This window comes from Tamandua tetradactyla, chromosome 8 (genome assembly GCF_023851605.1).
Source record: "Tamandua tetradactyla isolate mTamTet1 chromosome 8, mTamTet1.pri, whole genome shotgun sequence".
Classification (NCBI taxonomy): domain Eukaryota; kingdom Metazoa; phylum Chordata; class Mammalia; order Pilosa; family Myrmecophagidae; genus Tamandua; species Tamandua tetradactyla.
This window is the reverse complement of record NC_135334.1, coordinates 33,408,936-33,431,484: the sequence shown is the minus strand read 5'-3', so window position 1 is coordinate 33,431,484 and position 22,549 is coordinate 33,408,936. Positions and strand designations below refer to the sequence as shown.

Below are 22,549 nucleotides of genomic sequence, written 5' to 3'. Positions count from 1 at the left end.
TGAAATCTTTGGGACCTGTAAAGGAATACTCTTGAATCTTTTGTAATCACATGCAAATTCCAGGAATGCTTTCTTATGACATTTGCAGTTTAATTGGAATTTTCTGTCAAGTTATTAATCTGTACCATGGAGGTTGGGGAGGAATAGGGCAAAACTGGGGAAGGTGAAAAAAAATAAGGGACATATAATTATGTTATTAGACCACTTCAGGTATTCTTTTCGGAGCAGGGGGTGGGGGTAGATTATGAATGCAAGCTCAGTTACTTGTAAATTAGTAGGTACATAAATCCAAAATCATAATAACATATACTTAAAATATGTGCACTTAGAAATGCTAAGAATTTAAATTTGATATAAAGAAAATTAAGAACAAAGAAGAAACACTGTGGCTATCTTAAGTATTAAAACAGGCTAGACTTAAAAAGTAGAAAGCTAGAATATTGGCTTCAAATGTAAAGATGTGCTATTTCAAGTATTTTAATTACAACTTAATGAAATCATATAATTTATATAGATTTATTCTAGTACTATTGAATGTATTTGTTTATACTGTTACCTAAATCCATTATAAAATGTTTTTGAATAAACAATTCCAAAATAATGTGTATGCTAAGACTCATTTATTTTATTCAAATAGTTGAGTGTTCTGTGATCCAGGTGTGATGCTAGACCCTCAGGAGAGAACAGTGAGCATGGCAACCATAGTCTGCCTCAGTCTGGGGAAGGGTAGACAATTCACAATGCAGTGTGAACTGGGAAGTCTATGACACAGAACCAGCATATGCTGCAACTCAGTCTAAATATTCTCTTCGTTTTGTTGAATAACCTATGACAAAAAGGCAAATGAATGTTCATTGTTTTGATTTAAAAAGTGGTCAGCATTTCTAAAATCTAAAAGATCAACACTGGAATATGGCAGATACAAACATCATGATATATTAATTCTGAAATTTGCATTCCAAATAAATGTCATAGTTTTTAATAAATTTAAACCTCCTCAGAGTTCAGGCTCTTTTCTAGTTTCTGATAAAATGAGTTTTGTATGAATACAGTGATTCCAAGTTTTCACATATACTAGATACAAAAGTTGGTATTAAGTCAAAAATATATTTGAAAATTATCCATGAAAATCCCTTACTTTGCCCATAAAGTAGAGCACACATTGTTTATATGCAGTAAGGCATGAAAACATGCACTGTCTATACTAATGTATCATGTATGATTCTAAAGCAGTGGCCCCCAACCAGGGGTGATTTTGGCCCCCCAAAGGACATTTGGCTATGTCTGTTTTTTGTTATCACTCTTGGAATGGGGATGGGAGAGTGCTACTGGTACCCAGTGAGTAGAGGCCAGGGATTCTGGGAAACATTCTGCAAAGAACATGACATCCCCCACAACAGAATTATATGGTTCAAAATGTCATTGGTCAGGTCACATAAAAGGGAAGCCCAATAAGACCACGTGTAGATTTCACAGCATAAACCATGGAGGTGAGAAGACAGTGGTGAGATACATTTAAATTGCTAAAAGAGAAAAAATTCCAATCAAGAATTCTATACCCAGCAAAATTGTCCTTCAAAAATAAGGGGGAAATTAAAACATTTTCAGGCAAAAAATCACTTAGAGAATCTGTGACCAAGAGACTGGCTCTGCAAGAAATACTGAAGGGAGCACTAGAGACAGATACGAAAAGACAAAAGAGTGAGGTGTGGAGAAGAGTGTAGAAAGGAAGACTAAGAGTAAAGGTAAAAAGGAAAATTAGATATATAAAATCCAAAAGGTAAAATGGCAGAAAAAATTACTGCCCGTACAGTAATAACACTAAATGTTAATGGATTAAACTCCCCAATCAAAAGACATAGACTGGCAGAATAGATGAAATAACAGGACCCATCTATATGCTGTCTACAGGAAATGGACCTTAGAACCAAGGATAAACATAGGTTGAAAGTGAAAGGTTGGGAAAAGATACTCCATACAAATAAAATCAGGAAAGAGCAGGAGTAACTATACTAATATCCAACAAATTAGACTTCAAATGTAAAACAGTTAAGAGACAAAGAAGGACACTATATTTATAGAAGGAACATTCAACAATAAGACATAACAATCATAAATATTTATGTGCTGAGCCAGAATGCTCCAAAATACACGAGGCAAACACTGAAAAGAGAAATAGACACATCTACCATAATAATTGGAGACTTCAATTCCCCACTCTCATCAATGGACAGAACATCTAGACAGAGGATCAATAAAGAAACAGAATTTGATAATACAAAAATGAGCGAGACTTAACAGACATTTATAGAACATTACACCCCACAACAACAGGTTACACCTTTTTCTCAAGTACTCATGGATCATTCTCAAGGATAGACCATATGCTGGGTCACAAAGCAAGTCTCAATACATTTAAAAAGATTGAAATCACGCAAAACACTTTCTCAGATCATAAACGAGTGAAGTTGGAAATCAATAATAAACAGAGTGCCAGAAAATTCACAAATATATGGAGGCTCAACAACACACTCTTAGCAACCAGTGAGTCAAGGAAGAAATTACAAGAGAAATAATTAAATATCTCGAGGCAAATTAAAATAAAAACACAACCCATCAAAATTTATGGGATGCAGCAAAGGCAGTGCTAAGAGGGGAATTTGTTGCCATAAATGCCTGTATCAAAAAAGAAAGAGCAAAAAATCGAGGATTAACTGTCCACTTGGAAGAACTAGAGAAAGAACAGGAAATAACCCCAAAGCAAGCAAAAGGAAAGAAATAATGAAGGTTAGAGCAGAAATAAATGAAATTGAGAACATGAAAACAATTGAGAAAATCAACAAAACCAGAAGTCGATTCTATGAGAATCACTAAAATTGATGGACCTTAGCAAGGTTGACAAAAAGAGTAAGAGAGAGGATGCAAATGAATGAAATCAGAAATGGAAGAGGAAACGTAACCACTGACCCCACATAAATAAAGGAGGTAATGAGAGGATACTATGAACAACTTTATGCTAATAAACTAGACAACGTAGATGAAATGGACAACTTCCTAGAAAGGCATGAACAACCAACATTGCCTTGAGAAGAAATAGACGACCTCAGCAAACCAATCACAAAGTAATTGAATCAGTCATTAAGAAGTTCCCCAAGAAGAAAAGTCCAGGACCAGATGGCTTCACATGTGAATTCTACCAAACATTCAAGAAAGAATTACTACCAATCCTGCTCAAACTCGTCAAAAAAATTGAAGAGGAGGGAAAGCTACCTAACTCATTCTACGAAGCCAACTTCACCCTCATACGAAAGCCAGACAAAGATATTATAAAAAAAGAGAACTACAGACCAATCTCTCTAATGAATATAGATGCAAAAATCATCAACAAAATTCTTCCAAATTGAATCCAGCAGCATATTAAAAGAATTACACACCGTGTCCAAGTAGGATTCATCCCAGGTATTCAAGGATGGTTCAATATAAAATCAATTAATGTAACACACCATATCAACAAATCAAAGCAGAAAAACTACATGATCATATAGATTGATGCAGAGAAGGCATTTGACAAAATTCAACATCCTTTCCTGTTGAAAACACTTCAAAGGATAGGAATAGAAGGTAACGTCCTCAAAATGATAAAGGAAATATATGAAAAACCCACAGCTAATATCATCCTCATGGGGAAAAACTGAAAACTTTCCCCCTAAGATCAGGAACAAGACAAGGATATCCACTATCACCACTGTTATTCAATATTGTGCTGGAAGTTCTAGCCAGAGCAATTAGAGAAGAAAAAGAAATACAAGGCATCAGATCAAATTTGGAAAGGAAGAAGTAAAACTCTCACTGTTTGCAGATTATATGATACTATATGTCGAAAAATCCACAACAAAACTACTATAGCTAATAAATGAGTACAGCAAAGTGGCAGGTTACAAGATCAATGCTCAAAAATCTGTAGTGTGTCTATACACTACTAATGAACAATCTGAGGGGGAAATCAAGGAAAAATTCTATTTACAATTGGAACCAAAAGAATAAAATATTTAGGAATAATTTAACTAAAGATACAAAAGACCTATACGAAGAAAACGACAAGAAATTGTTAAAAGAAATCACAGAAGACCTAAATAAATGGAAGGGCATACCATGTTCATGGATTGGAGGACTGAATATAATTAAGTTGTCAATTCTACCTAAATTGATTTACAGGTTCTATGCAACACCAATTAAAATCCCAAAAACTTACTTTTCAGAAATAGAAAAACCAATAAGCAAATTTATCTGGAAAGGGAGGGTGCCCCAAATAGCTAAAGTATCCTGAGAAAGAAAAATGAAGTTGGAGGTCTCACGCTCCTTGACTTTAAGGCATATTATGAAGCTACAGTGTTCAAACAGCATGGTACTGGCATAAAGATAGATATACTGACCAATGGAATGGAATAGAGTGTTCAGATATAGACCCTCTCATCTATGGACAGTTGATCTTTGATAAGGCAGTCAAGCCAACTCACCTGGGACAGAACAGTCTCTTCAATCAGTGGTGCCTAGAGAACTGGATATCCACATGCAAAAGAATGAAAGAGGATCCATATCTCACACCCTATACAAAAATTAACTCAAAATGGATCAAAGACCTAAACATTAGATCTAAGACCATAAAACTGTTAGAAGAAAATGTAGGGAAATATCTTATAGATCTTAAACTAGGAGGCAGTTTCCTAGACCTTACACCCAAAGCACAAGCATTGAAGAAATAAATAAATGGGAACTCCTCAAAATTAAACACTTTTTTGCATCAAAGAACTTCATCAAGAAAGTAACAGCCCACACAATGGGAGACAACATTTGGAAACAATATATCAGATAAAGGTCTAATATCCAGAATGTATAAAGAGATTGTTCAACTCAACAACAAAAAGACAGACAACCCAATTACAAAATGGGCAAAAGACTTGAACAACACTTCTCAGAAGAGAAATACAAATGGCCAAAAGGCACATGAAAAGATGCTCTACTTCCTGGCTATTACAGAAATGCAAATCAAAACCACGAGATATCATCTCATACCCATCAGAATGGCTATTTTCAATAAAACAGAAAACAACAAGTGCTAGAGAGGATATGGAGAAAGAGGCACACTTATCCACTGTTGATGGGAATGTCAAATGGTACAACCACTGTGGAAGGCAGTTTGGCAGTTCCTCAGGAAGCTAAGTATAGAATTGCCATTATGACCCAGCAATACTATTTCTTACTATCTACTCAGAGCACCTGAGGACAAAGACACAAATGGACATTTGCACACCAATGTTTATAGCAGCATTTTTACAATTGTGAAGAGATGGAAACAGCCAAAATGTCCATCAACAGATGAGTGGCTAAACAGGCTGTGGTAAATACATCAGATGGAATATTATGCAGCTGTAAGACAGAATAAAGTTATGAAGTATGTAACAATATGGATGAACCTTAAGGACATTGTGCTGAGTGAGACTAGACAGAAACAAAAGGACAAATACTGTGTGGTCTCACTGATATGGACTAACATTAATGAATGAACTTGGATAATTTCAGTTAAGAACAGAGGCCATCAGGAGATAGAAATAGGGTAGATATTGAGTAATTGGAGCTGACGGGATACAGATTGTACAACAGGACTGATTGTAAAAATTCAGAAATGGATAGCACAGTACTACCTAACTGTAATACAATAATGTTAGAACACTAAGTGAAGCTGAATGTGAGAATGATAGGAGGAGGAGGCCTGAGGACACATGAAATCAGAAGGAAAGGTAGACAATAAAGACTGAGATGGTATAATCTAGGAATGCCTACAGTGTATAATGATAGTGACTAAATGTACAAATTTAAAAATGTTTTGCATGAGGGAGAACAAATGAATGTCAATAATGCAAGGAGTTGAAAACAGATGGTAATTAATATTTTAAAACTTTATCTTAGGTGTGAGACTAAAGCAAAAACGTTTATTTGGTACAAAATTTATATTTTGACTAGTGCATTTCCTAGTATAACTTATGTGGACAGCTTAATTTAACACCATAAGTACATGAAACCTTGAGAAAGGCATGAGATTTTGTAGGTTTGTCTAGAGTGATGCCTCGATAAATCCCAAAAGGATTTGAACAGTGAATAGAAAAGTATTTGCAAAGTCCCCTTGGGGGAATGGTGAGAAAGGGGGAAAATTCAACTTCCCCAAGTGGAGAATTCTTGATATTCTCACAAGCAGTTGGGACAACCAAAGCAATAGGCTGAGCCCCCAGTCTTGGGGTTTGTTCATATGAAACTTAGCCCCACAAAGGATAGGCTAACCCTACTTAAAATCAGGTCTAAGAGGTACCCCCAAGAGAACCTCTTTTGTTGCTCAGATGTGGCCTCTCTCTCTCAGTCAACATGACAAGCAAACTCACTGCCTTCCCCATGTCTATGCGGGACATGACTCCCAGGGGTGTGGACCTTCCTGGCAACGTGGGACAGAAATCCTAGAATGAGCTGGGACTCAGCACAAGGGATTGAAAAAAACTTCTTGACCGAAAGGGGGAAGAGAGAAAATAAAGTGTCAATGGCTGAGAGATTCGAAACAGAGTCAAGAGGTTATCCTGGAGGTTATTCTTACACATTAAATAGATACCACCTTTTTAGTTAAGGCATAACAGAGAGGCTGGAGGGAACTGCCTGAAAATGTACAGCTGTGTTCCAGTAGCCATGTTTCTTGAAGATGATTGTATAATGATAAAGCTTTCACAATGTGACTGTGTGACTATGAAAACCTTGTGTCTGATGCTTCTTTTATCTACTTTATGGACAGATGAATAAAACATATGGATTAAAAATAAATAAATAATAGGGGGAACAAATATCAATATAAATTTAGTGGATTGAAGTGACTGGAGGTTAGCCCTCTCTGTGGAAAAGCTGGAGAAGGGACAGGAGGGTGACTGAAGTGGTGATATGGGAGTGTGGCTGAGCTGGGAGAGCCTTCTGCACCACATGCAGCAGCCCTGGTTGCGAAGGCCAAGCAACTGAGAGGCAGAAGACTGGAGCCTGGTGCAGAGTCCCGGAGTCACAGAGCCCATGGTACTGGAGTGCAGGACTATGAGGTAAACCAAGCCACATTCCTTGGGTGCACTACCCTCACCTGTGCAGTCCCATGACTGGCAATTCACCCCACACCCCATGCACCTGAAAACCATCACCCTCTTCCATTCCCTGCAGTCCAGGCACCCCCACCCCACCAGCCCCCAGTGCCTGTACCTGCCCCACACCCACACCCCAAGTGCAGCCCAACCCACCTTTCCTGCACACCTCCTGTGTGCTACCTCCCCCTCCCTGTTCCCTGAAGGCTGTTGCCAGTGCATGAAGTTTGTGGGCACTAACTTCCATACCTAGGCTACCCGTGCCCCCCACCCATAGTATTGCACAGCCTCACCCCATGCTCCCTGAGCTCAGTACATCTCTTTACAGCACTCTCAGGCTCACACTTGTGCATGGGCCCCCAATCAGTCATTCAGCTCCGGAAACCACACTTTACAGCAGTCTAGAACTGTGCATGTACACAGTCCTCGGCCTCACTTCCCAGCTCTGAGAAAGTGCACACCTGCACAGCTGGTCAAATCTGTCCCCAGTCCCACATAGATCTGTGGCCACAGCTCTATGCATGTGCACAAAGGGCCCCATGCCTTAGACCAGCGCACACCAGGGTTACGCCCCCCAGACCAGTGCACCCGCACAACTACATCCTCCCTTGCTGCTGGGCCACCATGTTCAGAAGCATCAGCATAACATCCCAACCTGCACCCATATCTGCCCTGAAATAAATCTCCACACTGAATGCTCCTCCCCATGCCCTGCTCCCTGCTGTACAACCATCCCACAAACACACAGTCTTAGACAACTGAAAGAAATCAACTCCCAAAGTTAATCAATCAAGATATTTACATGCAACAGAGACAGCAAAAAGTCACTAAGCATATCACAATGCAGACAGTTATAGCCCTGCCTAATAACCAAATTAAAACACCAGAGGAGACAGACATTGGAACAACTAATCAAAGATGTTTATACAACTCTATTTAATAAAATAAGTGGAATAACAAATGATATAAAGGAGATCAAGAAGACAGTAGAAGAGCACAAAGAGGAATTTGAAAGAATAAATAGAAAAATAGCAAAATTTGCTGAGATTAAAGACTCTGTTGACCAAATAAAAAACATACTAGAGGCACACAACACCAGATTTGAAGAGACAGAAGAAAGAATGAGTGATATAGAGGACACGATACTGACTGTGAAGTCTCAAAATAGCAAATGGTAAAAAAGATGGAAAAAATTGAATGGGAACTCAGGGAAATGAGACAAAACTAAGCACACAAATACAAGAATCATTGGTGTCCCAGAAGAAGAAGAGAGGAGTAAAGGGCTAGGAAGAGTAGCTGAGGATATAATTGGGGAAAACTTCCCAACCCTCATAAAGGACATAAATATACAAGTCAAAGAAGCCCAAAGAACTTCAAATAGAATAAATTCAAATAGGTCTTCCCCAAGGCACATACTAATCAGTCTGTCAGATGTTGAAGAGAAGCAGAAAATCCTGAAAGCGGCAAAAGAAAAACAATTTATTACATACAAGGGAAATCAAATAACACTGAGTTTAGGCTACTCAACTAGCACCCCACAGGCAATATCCTGAAAGAGAAAAACTTCCAGCCAAGAATTCTGTACCCAGCCAAATTGTCTTTCAAAATTGAGGGAGAGATAAAAATTTTCACAAAGAAGTCCCGAAAGAATTTGTCAACAAGAGACCAGCCCTATAAGAAATACTAAAAGGAGTTCTGCCGGCTGAAAAAAAAAGACAGGAGAGGGAGGTCTGGAGGAGGGCACAGAATTGAAGAGTACCACTAAGGGTAATTTAAAGAATACAGAAAGAAAGAGGGAAAAGAATATGTAGATCTGACAAATAAAAAAGATAAGATGGTGGACTCAAGAAACGCCATTCAGTAATAACTTTGAATGTTAATGGACTAAACTTGCCAATTAAAAGATACAGATTGGCAAAATGAATTAAGAAACATAATCCAGCTATATGCTGCTTACAAGAGACCCACCTTAGCACAAGGATACAAATAGATTGAAAGTGAAAGGATGGAAAAAGATTTTCCATGCAAGTTGTAACCAAAAGAAAGCAAGAGTAGCTATAGTAATATTGGACAAAATAGAGTTTAAATGTAAAGACATCACAAGAGACAAAGAAGGACACCATATACTAATTAAAGGGTGAATTTACCAAGAAGATATAACAATCATAAATGTTTATGCTCCCAATCAAGGAGCTCCAAAGTACATGAGACAGACATTGGCAAAACTGAAGGGAGCGATAGATGTTTCAACAATAATAGTAGGAGACTTCAATACACCACTCTCCTCTATAGACAGAACAAGCAGACAGAAGATCAACAAGGAAATAGAGAAGTTAAATAACTTGATAAATGAATTAGACCTAACAACATATATAGGTCATTGCACCCCAAAGCACAAGGTTATACATTCTTCTCTAGTGCTCATGGAACATTCTCCAGGATAGGTCATATGCTGAGGCACAAAACCGGTTTCTATAAATTTAAAAATATTGAAATTATTCAAAGCACTTTCTCTGATCACAATGGGATGGAGCTCGATCTCCATCACCACTAAAGAATGAGAACATTCACAAATACATGGAGATTAAATAACACACTCTTAAACAACAAGTGGGTCAAAAAAGAAATTGCTAGAGAAATCAGTAGCTATCTGGAAATGAATGAAAATGAGAATACAACTTATCTCCAGTATTTTAGAGCAGCTAGAAGTAAAAACCTAAAATTGTGAAATTGTAACCCATGTCAAAGTCTGAAATATGTTCTACAACTAATTGTGGTGCTGTACTTTGAAATCTATAGCTTCTTTGTATATATGTTATTGTTCACACACACACACAAAAAAAAGGAAAAAAGTCGATTGTGATGATAAAAATGTATTTAAGCCCTCTAGCCTCCTACATTCTGGAGCAGCTAGAAGGAAAAATATGAGAGGATCATATGGTAGCCCATGACAAAGTCTGGGCTCTCTCCTGTAAACACTTGTTGAAGAGTGCTTTGAAAACTACTGCTTTTTTATTTCTTTGCTTTGCATATATGTTATACTATACAATTTAAAAAGTTGAGAAAAATGTCGTTGGTGTCAAGGTTGAGAAACCTTATTCTAAACTGAGAATATATTCAGGAACTAAATTACTCATGGGTTTGCAACTTGGAGCATTTCAGATTTGTGATTATTATTAGTTTCTAGCTTTTACTATTTGTTGTCATCACCTTCTTTGTAAAACATTTCTTTCATTCTTCAAACCTTTGTTGCTATATTTCTCTGGTTAAGTCTTAAGTCTTTCATCTGAAACAAAGCTTCCACAGGGTATTTAACTTTCATGTTGATGGTAGGGAAAACCTTTAAATCATTCTCTCAAGACCTGTTTTTAAAAATTTACCTTGGTGGTATCTACATCTTGCTTTCTTTCACTCAACATTGTTTTTTGAGGTCTACCAATTTTTGTTCACTTATAGTTTATTTAGTTTAAGTACTGTATAGTATATCATGAATATACCACATTTTGTTCATTTACATCCTTTTCAGTGGTTTTATCAATTGCTGCTTTTCAACTGTTGGAATTTTTCTGTGAACATTTCTGTACATGTCTTAGTGTATATTTCTATTAGTACAATTGCCAGGATCAACACATGCACATTTTCCATTTTACTAGATAACTGCCAAATTGCTCTTCAAAGTAATCATACTAATTTACACTCCCATACATGATATTTTCAAACAAATTTTGGCTGTTCTGATGAGTATAAAATGGCATTGTGTGAAGGGGGTGCAAGGATAGTTCAGTGGTAGAATTCTCGCCTGCCATGCAGGAGACCCGGGTTCAATTCCCAACCCATGCACTTCCCAAAAACAACAAACAAGCAAAAAAAAAAAAAAAAACTCAGCAAATGTTGCTGCATTAATGGGATACTCACATGGAAAAATAAAATGTGATCCCACCATACAGCATACAAAAAAGAAAAGGTCATTGTGTGTCTCATTTTAGTTTGCATTTCACTAATTACCAGTGAGACTGCACTTTTTTTCCTATGTTTAATGTCAGTATTAAGTTTCTCTCTCATGAATTGCCTCTACATAGTTTTTGCCAGTATTTCTGCTAGTCTTTTGTAGTTATATAACATCTTTACTAACATCTTTCCCCATTTTGTGACTTGTCTTTTCTCTGTCTTTTGAATAACAGGCCTTTTTTTAATCAAACTTTTAATTTATAGTTTAACCTTTCATATAAAGGAGTTTCCTATGTTGCTAGGCCTTTTGAAATGTCACTCAGGTTTTACAGTTTACCCTCTAGAGATCGTGCATATTTTTGTAACATTTATTTCCACACACTTCATATTTTTGCATTTTACAAATAGCATTTTTTCGTATTTGCTGGTATTTAGAATCAAAATTAGTCTCTGTATATTGATTTTCTATTTGGTAAACTTGCTGAACTATTACTTCTAGAAATATAACTAGATTCTTTTGGATTTTCTATGTACATAATCATATCATCTATGAATAATTTTGGATATTTCTTTCCAATCCTAGAATTACTTCTTTTTCTTGACTCACTATGTGTGGTAGGACCAGCCTCCAGTAAAATGATGAATAGAAGTGGTGATTTTGGAGCATTCTTGTCTTTTACCTGCTCTCAAACATAAAAATGTCAGTGTTTCATCATTAAATGTGATGTTTTCTACTGGTATCTGTAGATTTTCTTTATTATAAGATTAAAGACATTCTGTTTTATTCCTACACTGCTGTGGGGTTTTTATTATGAATGGATATTGCATTTTAATCATTTATCAGCATTTAAGTATGATTTTCTTCCTTGAATCTGTTAATATGGGAAATTACATTGATTTTTTTTTTAGGTTAAATTAATTTTACACTTCTGATATAAACTCAACTTGGTCCATTTTATGTATGGTTTTATTTTGTTTGCTAATGTTTTGGTAAGTGGCTCCATTTGGGATTCTTTCCTAGCATTTTTAGGGGAAATATGTGTTTTTCCAAATCTCAAATCCCAAGAAAAATCAGTCAGGAAATCAAGAAAACAGGAAAAACACCATAATTCTGTGAGAATTGAAGCTTAACAATCAACATAGACTTCAGTGTTTCTAAGGAGTCCATTAGCATAAAGCCAAAAGTAAAAGCATGAAAAACTGACATGCAGAGATGAAGTTAAAGATCTGTGTTTTTTGTGAAAACCTTGTTTCTGATGCTCCTTCTATCCAAGGTATGGAAAGATGGGTTAAAAATAGGGACAAAAAATAAATAATGGGGGGGGTAAAGGATAAAGAAAATGGGTAGATTAAAATACTAATGAAAAGGGAGGGGTAAGGGTCAAGGGGGGGATGAGCTTTTTTTTTTCTTTTTATTACTTTTTTTGGGAGTGATACAAATGTTCTGAAAATGATCATGGTGATGAATACGCAGCTATGTGATTTTGTGAGCCACTGATTGTATACTTTGAATGGACTCTATGTGTGTGAAGATATCTCAACAAAAATATTTTTTAAAAGAATCAGTGTTTCCAACCGGGACAGAAATACTTAGGAGAGAAACTGTCATGATTTTGATTTTCACTGTTGTGATGTTATAGGTGTATGTTTGCAGTCTGACCAACTGCTAATAATGAGTCATTCTTGCAAGTAAAATACACATTATATTTATGCAAATCCTATGAATGGTGTTGCAAGAAATAAATTTTAGAAGCAAACTATGTCCTTTAATCTTCAGATTTGAAACCAGCTTCTGTGTGATATTATTAATATTGTTAGGAGAGCTTAATGTTAGGTTATTTGAATAATACCCAAAAATGTTCCCTAGGGATTTTCAGTGTTTGAACATTCACTATAGACTACCTTATTTGTAAGTGCTGCTAAACTTAATATATCTTTTTTAAAACTTTTTTTTTAGATATCCATGATTATTAAAGAGTTGAAAGCATTTTAAGAAAGAAAATAGAAATCAGTCAGCTTGTTGCCAGCTTTGCTTTAAATCATCGCAATGTAAAGCAAAATAGACTATTGGACTTCCTTGGCATCTCAAACATATTCATGGTATGAAGAGAGCAAAACCAAACTAATACTGATGAATTAAAGCCTTCTATTTCTAAGGAAGAAATAATACCATTTTTACACAAAATCTTCCAGATATTAGAAAAGGAGGAAACACTTCTGAACCCACTTTATGAGGCCAGCATTTGTATGATACATATAGCATCTCCTACCTCACCAAGGATTGACCTCACCCCTGCCCACCCCACCCCCAAGTCTCCCTCCCTGTAATTCCCCAGAAGTACATTCAGTTTTGGTTGCTATAACCTTGAATGCTGCCCACCCTGAGTGCATCTCATTTTGAGAAAAGAGCACATACCCAGATGTATTCCCAGAACTTGAATGCAAGACTCTGGCTTTTGGTCCCTTTTCTCCCCTAGTCCTAAAGTATCTGAAGATTGGTTGCCATAAACACAGACATGCTCAAGTGAACTTCCTGCCATCTCACTGTTGCTAGGTGCTTTCAATTATTGTAGTTTCCCCCTAATGCTTAAGGACTGATCGCTGGCATTTATTGCTTCTTTCTTCAAAATCTTAACAGGCCCTGTTGTGAGGCTCTTTGGGGCAGTCCTAAATGGGGCTCCCCCTATTTCTTAATTCAGGGTGAGTTCTGGTGTTGGTTCAGTGGAACGCAAGAGCATGACTCTTATATCAAAGGGTAATTATATATCAAAACCAGACAAAGAATTAAGAAAAGAAAACTGTAAAGCCAATATCCTTCATGAACATAGACACAAAAGTCCTTACAAAGTATTAGCAAATGAAATCCATCTATTTAAAAAAACAGAAGAAGAAGGAGAAGGAGAAGAAGAAAAGCACATCATGACTAAGTGGTATTATTCCAGGAATGCAAGGTTGGCTTTAATATTTGAAAATTCATCAATGTTAATAGGTTAACAAAAAACATGATCATTCCAACAGATGCAAAAAAAAAAAAGTATGTGGAAAAACTCAACACCCATTTAAGATAAAGACTCATCTATCTAGAAATAAACATACTCTACTTGAGAAGGTGCATTTATGAAAACTTGTGGCCTGGGGGAGTGACAGAAGCAGGATGACAGAGTAGCAATCTCCAAAAGCATAGCCTCACTCACAGTAATATTGGAAAAGAAACAAACTGAACAAGCTGGCAGAACCAACTTTCTCAGAACTCTGAAACAAAAAAAGTAAAAGGTTTACCGCAACCAAATGAGCACTGAATCAAGAAAAAGGCAACTTAAAAGTGGTAGGAAAGGAGGGACTTGAGAAAGAACAGCAAACCCCAAAGCAAATAGAAGAATAGAAATAACAAAGATTAAATCAGAGTTAAATGAATGGTAGAACAAAAGAACAATAGAAAGAATCAATAAAACCAAAAGTTGGTTCTTTGAGAAAATCAATAAAATTGTAGGGCCACTAGCAAGACTGACAAAAAAAAGAGAGGATGCAAATAAACAAAATCAGAAATGAGAAGGGGTGTGTAACCAAAGACTCTGAAGAAATAAAAGAAATAATACAAGGATACTATGAACAACTATATGCCAACAAATCAGACAACTTAGATGAAATGAACAAATTCCTGGAAACGCACTGTGGTAGTTAGGTTCAGCTGTCAACTTGGCCAGGTGAGGGTACCTAGTTCTGTTGCTGTGGGCATGAGCTGTTGGCATGTGAAGATCATCTGTCACTGCATCTGCGGTAGGCTAGAGGGTATGCCTCCTGCAATGAGTGATGTTTAGTTTAATTGGCTGGATTCTTAAATGAGAGAGTTCAATGTAGCACAGCCCAAGCAGCTCACCATACCTCATCTCAGCACTTGCAGCTGAGACCTTTGAGATGTAGAAAGGAATCACCCCAGAGAAAGCTGTGGGAACCCAGAATCCAAGAGAGAAGACCAGCAGAAATTGACCTCTGCCTTCCCGTGTAAGGGAGAAACTCAGATGAAAGTTAGTTGCCTTTCCTTTGAAGAACTATAGGTTTTTAACCAAATAAATCCCCTTTTATTAAAATCTAATCCATCTCTGGTGTGTTGCATTCTGGCAGCCTTAGCAAACTAAAACACATACAAACAAGCTACATTGACTGAGGAAGAAATAGAAGATCTCAACAAAACAAGCCAGTCATCAAAAATTTTCCTACAATGAAAAGCCCAGGGCCAGATTACCTCACAGGGGAATTTTATGAAACATTCCAAAAAGAACTAACACCAACCCTACTCAAAATTTTCACAAAACTTGAGAAAAAAGGAACACCACCTAACTCATTTTATGATGCTAATATCATTTTAATACCAAAACCAGGTAAAGATGCTATAAGAAAGGGAAACTATGGGCAAATCTCCCTAATGAAAATGGATGCAAAGATTCATAACAGGCAGGTCATGGTGGCTCTGCAGGCAGAGTTCTTGCCTGCCATGCCAGAGACCTGGGTTCGATTCCCAGTGCCTGCCCATGCAAAAAAGATTCATAACAAAATACTAGCAAATCAAATCCAACAACACATTAAAAGAATTATACAACTTGACCAAGTGGCATTTATACCAGGAATACAAGGATGGTTCAGCACAAGAGAATTAATTAATGTAATGCAGCACATTAACAAATCGAAAGGGGAAAATCACATCATCTTGATTGATGCTGAAAAAGCATTAGACAAAATTCAACATCCTTTTCTGATAAAAACACTTCAAAAGGTAGAAATCAAAGGTAACGTCCTCAATATGGTAAAGGGCATATATGACAAAACCCTAGCCAGCATCACACTTGGTGAGACACTGAAAACTTTCCCCCTAAGATCAAGAATGAGAAAAGGATGCCTTTGGTCACCACTATTATTCACCATTGTAGTAAAGGTTCTAGGTAGAGCAATCAGGCAGGAAAAAGAAATAAGAGGCATCCAAATTGGAAAGATAGATATAAAACTTATTTGCAGATGACATGATACTATATTTGGAAAATCCTGAAAAGTCTAAAACAAAGTTACTTGAACTAATAAATTCAACAAGTTCCCAGAATATAAAATTAAACTGCAAAAATCAGCAATTTTTATGCACAAGCAATAACCTAACTGGAGTCAATTAAGGAAAAAATTCCATTCAAAATACCAACAAAATAATCAAGTATCTAAGAATAAACTTAACTAGGGAGGTATAGGACTTGTACACACAAAACTACATAACATTGCTAAAAGAAATCAGAGACCTAAATAGGTGGAAAGACATTCCCTCCTCATAGACAGGAAGGTAAAATGTAACTTAGATGTCAGTTTTACCCAAACTGATCCACAGATTCAATGCAGTACCAATCAAAATTCCATTAACCTACTTTGAAGACTTGGAAAAGCTAGTTACCAAATTCATCTGGAAGGGAAAGAGACCCTGAATAGATAAACACATCCTAAAAAAGAGGAGTGAAGTGGGAGGATTGACACTTCTTGATTTTAAAACTTGTTGGAAAGCAGTGGTCAAAACAGCACGGTACTGACACAAAGAAGTATTGACCAATAGAACTGAATCGAGAGAGCAGAAATAGACTACCAAATCCTGAGTGAAATAAGCCAGACACAAATGATAAAGCCAGGTGCAAAAGATAAATACTGCATGATTCCACTTTTATGACCATGGTAAAGGTAAAATCAAAAGCCTATAATACAGAATATAGGGGACCTAGAGATACACGGAAGCTAGAGATGGGTGAACAGTTAACTAATGGTGTTAAACTTAAATGGAAGAGGATAGAAGTGAAGGCAGTTTTCTAGTGTGTCTATAAGTAATATTGCCATACTAAAAGTGAACATGATTGAAAGGGATTGTATAGACCCATGTGTCCCATCAATTAACACTCCAAATGTAAGTTCTTCAATGAACTACTACAAAGGTAAGAATCTTCTACAAAGAGTGCATAATTTCAGGGTATAAGGAGAAAACTGTTATTGCATGCTAAGTGCTGTTTGACAGGAAAACAACAATACCACAGCAATACCAGGGGTAAAAAATGGGGGAAGGGACAAGAGTTAAGAGGAGGTTTGAATTTTCTGTTTGGTGAGGGTGCGTTTATTGGTTATCTCTCTCATGAGAACAATAAAATTATCTAAAATTGAAAGTGTTGATGGACTGTTGACTTTGGACATTATACATGATTTCCAGTGAATGGAGTGGCTGAAGCATCAACTGAGAAATAGATTGGTGAACGGTAGATAGTGTATACACGTGATTGAATATAGTGCTGCTACAAAAAGGCATGCAATGTTGTGCATGAACCTGGGGACATTTGGTGAGGCAAAATAAGCTAGAAACAAAAGAGCAAATATTATATGATCTCATTTAGAAAATACTTATAAAAAGAAAACAGGCCTAGATTGTCTCAAGTTTTTACAGATCTCACATTTAGTCCACAGCTGTGTTATTTCTGGAATTTGAGAGGTTGCTATATATATATATAACCTGGTATTCAGAGATAAGAACAAAACCAATTGGGTTGGGATTGAGATAATTCAGAATACAGGGGTAAGGAAGACATTTTTTTTGTATTTTAGAACCTCATCTAGTCTTTGAGTCCAGAGGAAGAAAGTTTTATTTTGCCCAGCACTTAAATTTTCTGTAGCATGTAATTTAATTCAACCTGTCTAGCTAGACCATTTAAGCAATCCAAACACAGGGAGCCCAGAATAAAAATGAGGGCCTTTAGGGCGGGCCATGGTGGCTCAGCAGGTAAGGACGCTTGCCTGTCATGCCAGGGGACCCTAGGTTTGATTCCCGGTGCCTGCCCATGTAAAAAAAAAAAAAAAAAGAGATGAGGGCCTTTAATACTGTATAGCTTACTGTAATGCCTGGATAAATCTCAAAGTATATTAGCAGATAATAAAAAAGTATTGGCAAAATTCCTTGAGGGATGGGAGAAAAATTAAGGAACTATTAGGGAAAATCTTTAGGCCAAGTCTGTGGCATATTTCTCAGGGACTGGAGCCTAGCCATGCTTAAAATTTTTTAATCCTTCTCTCCCTCTCTACATTCACTCTCTGCCCTCCGTACCTGTAACCCCCCTCTCTGTTCCCCCCTTCCCCCTCTTGTTGTAGACCGCCCATTTCCGTAGCTCACCACTAAACCGCAAGCCTTCCTGTTATTCTCTTCACTCCTCTATACCTAACCTAAGCCCTCAGCCTAGCAACTGCCTCCTGCCTTGTGTGATTGGCTGTCCCTTCCTGACGTGTGCGCCCAAGACTCCACCCCTCCGAGAGTACTTAAGCCCCATGCTTACCCCGCTCTGGGTCGTCCGAGCCCCGGGGTCTTCGGACCCCAGACATCTCACTCCTCGGGTTCCCGGGTGGCCCATCCTGGAGTGTAACAATAAAAGCTTAAAACCCGCATCTGGCCTGAGTGACGACTTCTCGCGACCGCCGGCTGGGGAAAGCGCCGGCTCCAGCTTACCCAGGTTAATTCCTGCGAGCTCGCCCCAAACCCACCCAGTGTACCGGTCGCGCGGCCCGGCTGAAGCTATCAGCGGCACAAGTCCTTGATCTTGAGGCTTGCACTTGTGAAGCTTATGTATGTAGAAGAGAAGCTTAGCCTACCTATAGGTATGCCTAAGAGTTACTTTCAGAAGACCTCTTTTGTTGCTCAGATATGGCCTCTCACTCTAAGCTCAACTCTGCAAGTGAAATCATTGCCCTCCCCCCTACACAGGACATGACATCCAGGGGTAAAAGTCTCCCTAGTAGTGTGGGAGATGACACTCAGGGATGAGCCTGGCCCTGACACTGTGGGTCAACAATGGCATCCTGATCAAAAGGGGAAAAGGAAGTTGTGGTAGTTAGATTCAAGTGTCAACTTGGCCAGGTGAAGGTGCCTATTTCTATTGCTGTGGACATGAGCCAATGGTATGTGAACCTCTTCTGTTGCTGATTACATCTGCAGTTGGATAGGAGGCATGCCTGCTGCAATGAATGATGTTTGATTTAATTGGCTTGTGATTAAATGAGGAAGCTTAATGTGGCACAGCCCAAGCAGCTCAGCATACTTTATCTCAGACCAGGCCTTTGGAGATGCAGAAAGTAATCACCCTGGGGAAAGATACTGGAACCTAGAGGCCTGAAGATAAGGTCAGCAGAGATCACTCTTTGCCTTCCCATGTAAGAAAGAACCTGTTGAAAGTTAGCTGCCTTTCCTCTGAAGAACTATATGTTAACTAAATAAATCCCCTTTTATTGAAAGCCAATCCATCTCTGATGTGTTGCATTCTGGCAGCTAGCAAACTAGGGCAGAAGTGTAACAAATGAGGTATCAGTGGTTGAAAGAATTCAAATAGAGTTGAGAGAAGCTACTCTGGAGGTCACTCTCATGCAAGCTTCACTTAGACACTGCTACCTACCATAACAACCAACCAATACCATTTCTGCCAATCCTAAAGAACACCTAGGGCATTATATTAGTTTCTACATAGGTTCCATGGACTAGGTTAACTTTCCAGAAACCTACAACCTCCAGATGGGTCCCTGGGCCAGACAAGTCCTCAAATACAGAGGTGCCAGCCTCTCCAGAATATGAACTAGTTTCATCCCCCTGTTCTATATTATCAACAGCCCCTTCCAACATGAAAAAGTTAGAATGGGCATAGCCCAAATACCCCTAAAAGTGGAAGAAAGATAAAAGGTGATGGAGTTATATAGAGAAGGTAGGTTTTGACAAATGAGTATAATTGCTGAATCATTATATTGGTATTTCTTTTTAGTCTCCAGTATCTTAGAGTAGCTAGAAGTAAAACCTAAAATTACGGAATTGTAACCCATACCAAACTCAGAAATTTGTTCTACAACAAACTGTCATGATGTACTTTGAAATTTATTGCTTTTTATATGTTATTTTTTCACAAAAAAGGGAAAATAATATTGTGATGTGCCAGTTTTAAAGTATGTATATACCCTAGAAAGGCTATGTTTTAATTCTAATCCCATTTTGTAAAGGCAGTCATTTCTTCTAATCCCTATTCAGTACTGTATGTTTGAAACTGTAATTAGATCATCTCCCTGGAGATGTGACTCAATCAAGAGTGATTGTTAAGCTGGATTAGGTGGAGACATGTCTCCACCCATTCGGATGGGTCATTCTAGTTTACTGGAATCCTATAAAAGAGAACAAGAGAGAAAGCCAGGAGATTCTGATAGAGCAGAGAATGACATAGCCATGAGAAACAGAGAGTCCACCAGCCATTACCTTTGGAGATGAAGAAGGCAAACACCTCCCAGGGAGCTTCATGAAACAGGAAGCTAGGAGAGAAAGCTAACAGATGATGCTGTGCTTGCCACGTGTCTTTCCACCTGAGAGAGAAACCCTGAACTTCATCGGCCTTCTTGAACCAAGGTATCTTTCCCTGGATGTCTTAGATTGGACATTTCTACAGACTTGCTTTAATTGGGACATTTCCATGGCCTATTGTGTTAGTTAGATTCGGTTGTCAACTTGGCCAGGTGAGCATACCCAGTTCTGTTGCTGCGGACACAAGCCAATGGTACCTGAACCTCATCTGTTGCTAATTACATCTGCAGTCGGCTAGGAGGCGTGTCTGCTGCAATGAGTGACGTTTGACTTAATTGGCTGGTGATTAAATGAGAGAACTCAATGTAGCACAGCCTAGCAGCTCGGCATTCCTCATCTCAGCACTTGCAGCTCAGCCCAGGCCTTTGGAGATACAGAAAGAAAGTCACCCTGGGGAAAGTTGTTGGAACCCAGGGGCCTGGAGAGAAGACCAGCAGAGACCATCCTGTGCCTTCCACGTAAGAAAGAACCTCAGTGGAAAGTTAGCTGCCTTTCCTCTGAAGAACCAACAAAATAAATCCCCTTTTATTAAAAGCCAATCCGTCTCTGGTGTGTTGCATTCCAGCAGCTGGCAAACTAGAACACCTATAAACTGTTAACTTTCAACTTATTAAATTCCATTTCTGATATATTGCATTCCAGCAGCTAGCAAACTAGAACATGTGATAAATGCGCAGCTATATGATGATATTGTGAACCACTGATTGTACACTTCAGATGATTGCATGGTATGTGAATATATAATATATATCAATAAAAATAATTTAAAAAAGAAAAACAAGCAAAAGAGAAGTGATTTGTCACATATTAGGGATACTCAATAAATTTAAGTGCTAATTCTCTTCAGGCCAGAAGGCACTGGGTTGTCACATTTAAAGAGCTCAGGGGTAAAATACAAAACTGGTCAACCACCAATTCTATGTCTAGCAAAACCAAGGGAGAGACTGAGATATTTCCAGATAAAGAAAAGCTGTGTGTGGATGTTCTCCAAGGTTTTCTCATTTTTTAAATTATTGGGGGACGAGGAATATATTTACTAATTATTCCAAAGTATGCAAATTCTGTGCTTCTTTTTCAAGTGATCATTGAAGTCTCTGTTCCTTTACCTTGTCTTCAGCTAGTGTTTCAAAGCAGATTTTCTTGATTGCCAGAAGCTCAGGGGGAAAAAAAAACATGCAAACAAAAATTTCTCCATTGGCTCCATTTTAAGGCTGTCCTTCAATGCTTAACCCAGTTTAAGCTGAAAGACAAGCATGAGGTGAATGCTTAGGGTTTTCTTGGGTCTTTCTGGGCATGCATCTTTCCATGGGCATATGTAGTGGTTTTCAAACTTCCCTAGTATGCACAAATACTCTTACATGTTCTAATTTCCCCAAAAATCTCTCCTTAGCCTTTCTTCCAGAACCATACATGCTTTATTATATGTCTTAACTGCAGCCTCTCACCCTAAGAAGACTGCAATTTTTTAGTTTCCATGCCATTTTTTCACACCACTTCTCCCTGAGAGTTTTGGGTTAGGAGAAACAGATGAGTGCCTTGAGTCAGTCTTTCAGGTAGACACCAGACTGGTTGGAACAAACAGACACTAAATTTGTGTGTTAGGTGTGTGTTCTGCTCCCTTTGTAACCAGATAAAGGTATCCACATTGGGAACGCAGACCTCCATCCCACAGACATCATCTGAGATAGGGAAGGAATGGTGGTTCCAGGGCAAGTAAAAGTGCCATGCAGCTTTTCTACTTTCAGTTGCCTTTTCTTCAGTGTTCACTTGGTCGCTGAAAACTTTTGACTTTCCAGAGTTCTGGAAACATGTTTCTGACGGTTTCTTTTTTTTTAAGTTAGGGGGGAGGATGAATGTGCATTTGGAGCTTCTTACTCTACCATCTTGCTGATATCACTCATTTTATCACTGAATAATATTGTTACATGGATGTATCAGTTTGTTTATCCATTCCCTTACTGAAGGACATCATAGTTGCTTAGTTTGGGGCAATTATGAACAAAGCTACTGTCAACATTGATGTACAGGTTTTCACATGGACAGAATTTTTCAA

At 37.9% G+C, this 22,549-nt stretch overlaps 1 protein-coding gene across 1 annotated transcript in view; it reads right to left on the bottom strand.

Annotated features, from left to right (window-relative positions):
- Positions 1–585: 585 nt before the first annotated feature.
- Positions 586–22,549, bottom strand: part of C8H11orf65 (chromosome 8 C11orf65 homolog) — a 239,768-nt gene continuing 217,804 nt past the window's right edge. Inside the window, exon 8 of the mRNA XM_077113064.1 lies at positions 586–826. Coding sequence (XP_076969179.1) covers positions 736–826 — 91 coding nt within the window. The 3' untranslated portion in view covers positions 586–735. The remainder of the gene's footprint in view (positions 827–22,549) is intronic.